The sequence below is a fragment of the Lactuca saligna genome, chromosome 6 (genome assembly GCF_052625555.1).
Source record: "Lactuca saligna cultivar CGN05327 chromosome 6, ASM5262555v1, whole genome shotgun sequence".
NCBI lineage: Eukaryota > Viridiplantae > Streptophyta > Magnoliopsida > Asterales > Asteraceae > Lactuca > Lactuca saligna.
The window spans coordinates 58,510,124-58,516,861 of NC_136422.1; the positions used below are offsets into that span (position 1 = coordinate 58,510,124).

Sequence of the window (6,738 nt, forward strand, 5' to 3'; positions counted from 1 at the left end):
AGTGATAGAGTGACACAATTCATCAGACACTATATTATATGACCCCTTTATACCAAAACATTGAAAAGCTAAATCTACAAACCAAGAACATTATTTTTTTTCTTTCTCTACTTCATTATGAGTTCATAAAGAAATTATTCAAATGAAAATGAACATTTATTTGAGGAGAGAAAGAAGTTAAGCACGATTGAGATTTAGGAGATTATAAAAAGATAAAAGATACTAACTTTTAGTTACGAAGTCAATCGAAGGACTTGGAGGAGAACAAGACGACTACCACAAACCCAACGAGATATCAAGATTCAAGACAAAAAACGGTTGTTTCCAATGAAAGAGACAAGCAACATCGACGATCTACTGACACCGTTATTAACATTGTTAGGGTTTTATTTTTTAGTGAGTTTTATAAAAACTATAATGTTTGATTGAACTTATATTAGAAACATATATTTTTATATATATATTTTTTCCTTAAATTGTTTATAAATTATAGAAATTATGATAAGATTTTTTTTTTCGTTGATTTTTTTTTTTCATAATTAACGTTACTTTATGATTGCAACCAAAATTTACATTATGGATATAGCTAAATATTAATATTCTTAAATAACAACACATTAAAAATGCATTCTATAATCTTAAATAACAACACATTAAAATGCATTTTATAAAAACTCTAAGACCAGTACTATGTATTGTCTCTAAATTTAGAGGCCCCTTAAAATTGAAAGCTATGTATTGTCTCTAAATTTAGAGGCCCCTTAAAATTGAAAGCTATGTATTGTCTCTAAATTTAGAGGCCCCTTAAAATTGAAAGCTTTGTAGGACCGCACCACTTACACACCCAGGGACCACTGACACCAACAAAAAGAGGTTGCCAATTTTGGATTCGGGTCTTATAACCCAAAAATTTTGTGATATACCACAAACAAATCCGATTTATTATATTCCTTAAAACGGAAATTTTGTCGGGTATTTATTTGACTCGGTTTTTTTATTAGTAGTGTAATCTACATGAAATATGTATTATGAGTTATGACACACATAAAAGAGTTGTAAGTTTTATCTACTCTAATAAATGAAAGTTTTTTTTGTCACATGTCAAATTCGGATTCAAATTGTCAAATGTAATTTTGTGATTATTTTGAATTAATTATTTTTTCACATGCCATTTTATGATTTCTTATATTTTATTAAATTCAAATAATATTTTAATATAATGATTGCAATAAATATAATAATAAATGGATATCCATTTCATTAATGAACTTACTTTTTTAATTTCAAATTTTCCAAATTAAAGTTTATTAGTTTTTTTGTTTATTTATTTAAATTATCTAGTTAAAGTTAAAAGATAAAGAACCTTTCAATTATAATAATTTATTATTTTTCTTATTTTTTTAAAAATTCAAAATTCTCAAATATTTTAACCTTTACATTTAACTAATTTAAAATTAACTCATATAATAACCATAACCAGAGAACGACAGTTATTCACTACTCATACACCCAATAAAAGTTGAAACTAGAAAGTTATTCACTACTCATACACCCAATAAAAGTTGAAACTAGAAATTGGTACAGTGCATTCCATCAACATAACAAAGAGCTTACATATAGAGGCTTACGTTAGACAACCTTTGTGATGGTATAGCGATGAGTGGTTTTCTTTTCTTTAGTGTAAGGCTAAAATTTTCGGAAAGGTCATGCTCTTCACCCTCCGGCAAACTCCAGTCAAATGAGTGCAATAGCGAAGCCAAGATATACATTTGCATTTTCTCGGCCAATGGAATACCAGGACATGATCTTCTCCCTTATCCAAATGGGAAGAAGTTTAAATTGCTTCCATTGAAATCACATTTGTTTGTCAAGAATCTCTCTGGATTGAATTTTAACGGATTCTCCCAATATCGAGGATCCCGATGGATTGCCCAAACATTCAGAAACACTGTACAACCCTTTGGAATGGTGTATCCTCCTACAATACAATCCTGGCTTGGCGACCTTGGGAGTACGAGAGGGACTACTTTGTGCAACCGAAATGTTTGTTTAATAGCTGCATCTAGGTATTGTAGTTTGGGGAGATGAGATTCTTCGACAATGTTGTCAAGTCCTACGATTTCTTCTAATTCTTGTTGAACCTTTTTCATTATGTCATCATTTTGCATGATCTCTGCCATTGCCCACTCTATCAGCGTTGTCGTTGTTTCTGTTCCTGCAACCATAATGTCCTGATACAACAAATGTTTATCCATATTCATCATGACATTTTGCCTATCGTTGTAAAGAAAAAAGGGTTGACTCGCACGTGTTCTTTTTCATGTTGCTGGATCTATCTCTGAATGATCGATATTTGGAAAGAATATCATCTCTGACTTTCGACATAATTAAAATTAAAGACTACTGAATACAGATTACCTGGATGAGTGCTTTTATTTGAGTCCGGTTAATTGATATTCCATCGTTTTGATCCATGAGCTCCAATAACACTTGTAGAAGATCTTTCTTTCCTTCATTCCCAATTGCATGCTTCGATTTTTTAGAGTTAGATTCGATTCGATCGTCAATAATCGTTGTGAAAATTTGATCCAACAGACGAAGTTGCTCCTTCATATTCCGCTCCACGCCTTGTAGATCAAGCCATGCAAGACTAGGGAAGATATCAGAGACATTCAGCTGTCCCATGAGCTCAACAATATTCGCAGAAACAATCTGCATCTCTGCTCCAAAATGGCTACCGTTTGGTTTTTGAGCTGAAGTGTTTCCCCAAACCATGCTCTTTAGGACGTTGGCCTCTGTCAAGAAAGCAATCTCGCTAATGTTGATTGACGTTCCGATTTTAGTATAAACATTCTTGATAGTTTTTCTAACTTCATCTCTTCGGAAACAACTAGATGCTTCAAGATTCTTGTTGCTAAGGACCTCATGGACAAATATCTTGCGAAGGTTACGCCAATCCGAGTTGTTGTCAGAGAATGCTATATCTTGGCCCCCGTAAGTGATTGTTAAGGCTGCGATTGTTGAATTGCGGTTAGCAAAGATCTCGTCTTTGTCACGAACCACCACCTTTGCTAGCTCAGGTGTGCTTATCACCACATGAAGTTTGCTCCCCAGATAGAACTTGAAAACGGGACCATAACTGTGCGCCATGTTAAGGAACTGTTTGTGCAGGTCTCGACCAAGAAATGGAAGGTGGCCAACAATTGGCAATGAACGGGGACCTGGTGGCAATGGTGGTCCACCATTGGAGGAGCTTGAAGATGTCCATCTGTACCACAAAGCAATCAAAATCATTGCTGAAATGGCAAGAGTAAGCTCGTCTTTGTTGTTGTTCATCACTTCCCACCACCGTGATCCATGGTAATTGTTAAGTTGTGCCATTTTTGCGATTGATAAATATGACTATCGTACGATAATATATACAATTCGATGGCTGCATTTAAGCCCCAGTTATTCGTCAAAGTAATTTATTAAAATAGTAGTTTTATTTATTTATAATATTCTCAAGTTTAGCCAATTAATTAATGCTGAAATATACATTACTGCCATCCATTTGCATTATTGTAGTCACATGTGAAGCCTTGCTTCTCGCTTACATATCTTTTGAATGATAGATATGATAATCGTCATCTTTTAAATATTAATTTAAGAAGCGAAAATTCGACCATATTTTGGACTGTATTAGAAGATTCAAATACAGATCCATGATTCCCGGTTTAATAAATATTTGTTTAATCAGAAATCTTATATTATAATCGTTTCTCGGAAAGGTCAGTTAGTTGCTGGCTACCATCACTAGGCCCTGTTATTGTCCCTTAAATCAAAACCCAAACAGCGCAGAGCAAAAAGTATTAATTTTTAATAAGTGAAATTAATGCTGTAACCAAGTATTAAAAAAGTACCATTCAACTAACTATAACGTTTGTATACGTATGACCATTAAACTTCATATTTCTTCAAAAATACCATTACATTACCGGTAATAGTAGGTCACCAGCCACGTGGCAAGCCACGTGTCTGAGGTGAATTTTACTGTTTATTATGTATATATTATACAATTAAACTTTTTTGTACACATTATATACTATTAATTTTTTTTTGTACAAATTTTACCATAAATTTTTTTTTTTACACATTTTACCATGAATCTTATATAATTTATTCAAAAAAAAAAAATCATTTCCAAAAATACATATTATTATATAAAAATGGGTTTTCCATCACTTATGGTAACTCCTAATTTTGTAAGGTTTGAGGGAGGTGGTTCACTTTTGATAATGATACTAAACACTCATTTTTACAACTGCATTGTATATTTATGTTGGTCAAAGATCGATTGAACTCACAATGTTTGAACTTGAGACCTCTCTTTGGAATGCCCGAAAATACTCAATTATTTATTATTTTAGGTAAAGTTTAATAAACTTACCCTTATAAGTGATTTTCTTATCGGTAAGCAACAACATAATTTCAATGCATTTTTCTAATCATCAACTATAATCAAGAAGGGAAGGGGGGATTGGAAATCTAATATAATGGATAATAGAGTATTTATATATTTATACATTTAAATAAATAACATATACTACATACTACATGACTAATATATGGTATTCAAATGTCAAAATATGTATTTATACATTAAAATATCTATTTATATATGAAAAACACATATTTATTGTAACTATGCTTTATACGTATGTAAAAACACATATTTATACATTGAGATATTTTATGGTTACTTGTAACAATACTTTATACTTGTATAATAATATCAAATTGTCATCTTGGTGGCTCATCGGGTAAGGTTTGTGGACTCCAGCGGGAAGTCTTAAGTTCAAACTTTGTGGGTGTCAATTGATGTATGACCAACATAGATGTAAGATGTAGTTGTAAAAATAAGTATTTAGTATCATTGTAAAAAACGAACCCTCTCCCAAATCTTACAAAATTAGGGAGTCACATTAGGTGAAAGAAAACTCATTTTTATGTAATAATATGTATTTTTTAAGTAATAATATGTATTTTTTAAAATGATATTTTTTTAAATAAATTATATAAGATTAATGGTAAAATGTGTACAGAAAAGTTTAATGGTAAAATATGTAAAAAAAAGTTTAATGGTATAATATGTATAAAAGAAGTTTAATGGTATAATGTTTACATCATAAACAGTAAAATTCATGTCAGCAGCCACGTGGCTGGTGACCTACTATTACCGGCAATGTAATTGTATTTTTTTGAAGAAATATGAAGTTTAATGGTCATACGTGTAAAAACGTTGTAGTTTGTTAGCGATATGTGTATAAAAGAAAGTTCTATGGTATTTTGTGTATAATTGTGATACTTCGTTAGGTAAATACAAGTCATATTCCCTTTTAATAATATAATTAATTAACGCAAGCTAGGCAATAGTTTTATACATTGTTCGCCTAGCCGTTCTTAGTCGCAAAGCACGTCTCCTACCATGCCTAAAAAAAGACTTCTTTAAGAAATTTATATTTATATATACCGAATATGTTTCCTACCATGCCTAAAAAAATACTTCTTTAAGAAATTTATATTTATATATACCGAATATATATGATTATAAATTATATACAAAACAGTAGTAAGTGACGTCATTAAAAGTATTGTGCCCCTAAAACTTCAAGTTTGCCCTAATCGACATGTGATGCCTCATGCCATTCTAGAATCTTTGTTTTTCGTTAGACATTTGTTTGTCTATGTATATGTTATATTCTATGTATGTGTGGCCCATTGTAAATGTAGCCAATTTAGTTAGCCCCTTTCCGTGTATTGTACTATTTATAGTGGTTGAATAATATTTTGGCAATTATGGGAAAATATTTTATTAAAATGGTAATATGGTATCACGCTTTTCTCTCTAACCTAGCTGTAGCCGATCGGTTGCAATAGCAAACACATTGCGTCTGTCTTGTGGATGTGTTGTGTGTATGAGTTTTTCCTGTAACCTCCAAGTTATTTCATGAGGACGCATCATATATATTATTAGGGTGCGTCACGTAAGTCTTCTTTCAACATTTTTTTTACAACTCCCATTTTTTTTTCCGGTGCTCTGTTTTCAGCTAATTTGCTTCCTTTCGCTCTAGCAAACGTATTATATCCATAATAACCCTAACTCAAAACATATTATTTAAATACCTTTTGTCCTTATTAGAATAAAAAAAGAATAAGATAATACATACTCCGATATATGTATAATTTAAGCATTACCAACGAACCACAAGAATTCTTCATCATCCTTCCTATTTGTCAAAATACATTTGAAACAATGTTAAAGACTTTCATCATACTTGTAGACATACGATCACCAATCTTTATATCCATGATAATGGATGTCAATAAACATTATACTGTATTATACCCACTACCATTCTTGAAACATCCCAAAAATATAGATCAAAAATTTATTTTAAAATCATTTATGAAAAACCATAATCCATCCATATCATAATAAAACCACAAGTCATGTATCTAAAAACATCATCAAATCTGTCAATGTATTAAAATCATATATCATATATCAGAGTGAATCCTCCCAGACAAAAATCAATGGTGCGTGTCATGCAGTCATTCTGAGATCTTCCCCTTGCTATTGGAAGTATCTTAAACCAAAACTGAAATTGTAAGCACAAAGCTTAGTGTGTCTCCCCAACTACTACATACCACACACATATAACATAACATATCTTGGGCCCCGACCCTGCTACATTG

The 6,738-nt window shown here is 31.5% G+C and overlaps 1 protein-coding gene across 2 annotated transcripts; it reads right to left on the reverse strand.

The window, feature by feature from the left end:
* Positions 1-1,466: 1,466 nt before the first annotated feature.
* Positions 1,467-3,410, reverse strand: LOC144999903 (flavonoid 3'-monooxygenase CYP75B3-like). Of its 2 annotated transcripts, none has more exons than XM_078959058.1 (2): positions 2,419-3,410; positions 1,467-2,231 (listed from the first exon to the last, which is right to left on the reverse strand). In XM_078959058.1, the coding sequence occupies exons 1-2, from the start codon at positions 3,379-3,381 to the stop codon at positions 1,815-1,817; spliced, it is 1,380 nt and encodes a 459-aa protein (XP_078815184.1). In that variant the 5' UTR covers positions 3,382-3,410; the 3' UTR covers positions 1,467-1,814. The 2 variants fall into 2 exon arrangements, with proteins under 2 accessions (XP_078815184.1, XP_078815185.1); XM_078959059.1 differs by having other exon boundaries at positions 2,065-2,215.
* Positions 3,411-6,738: the final 3,328 nt, after the last annotated feature.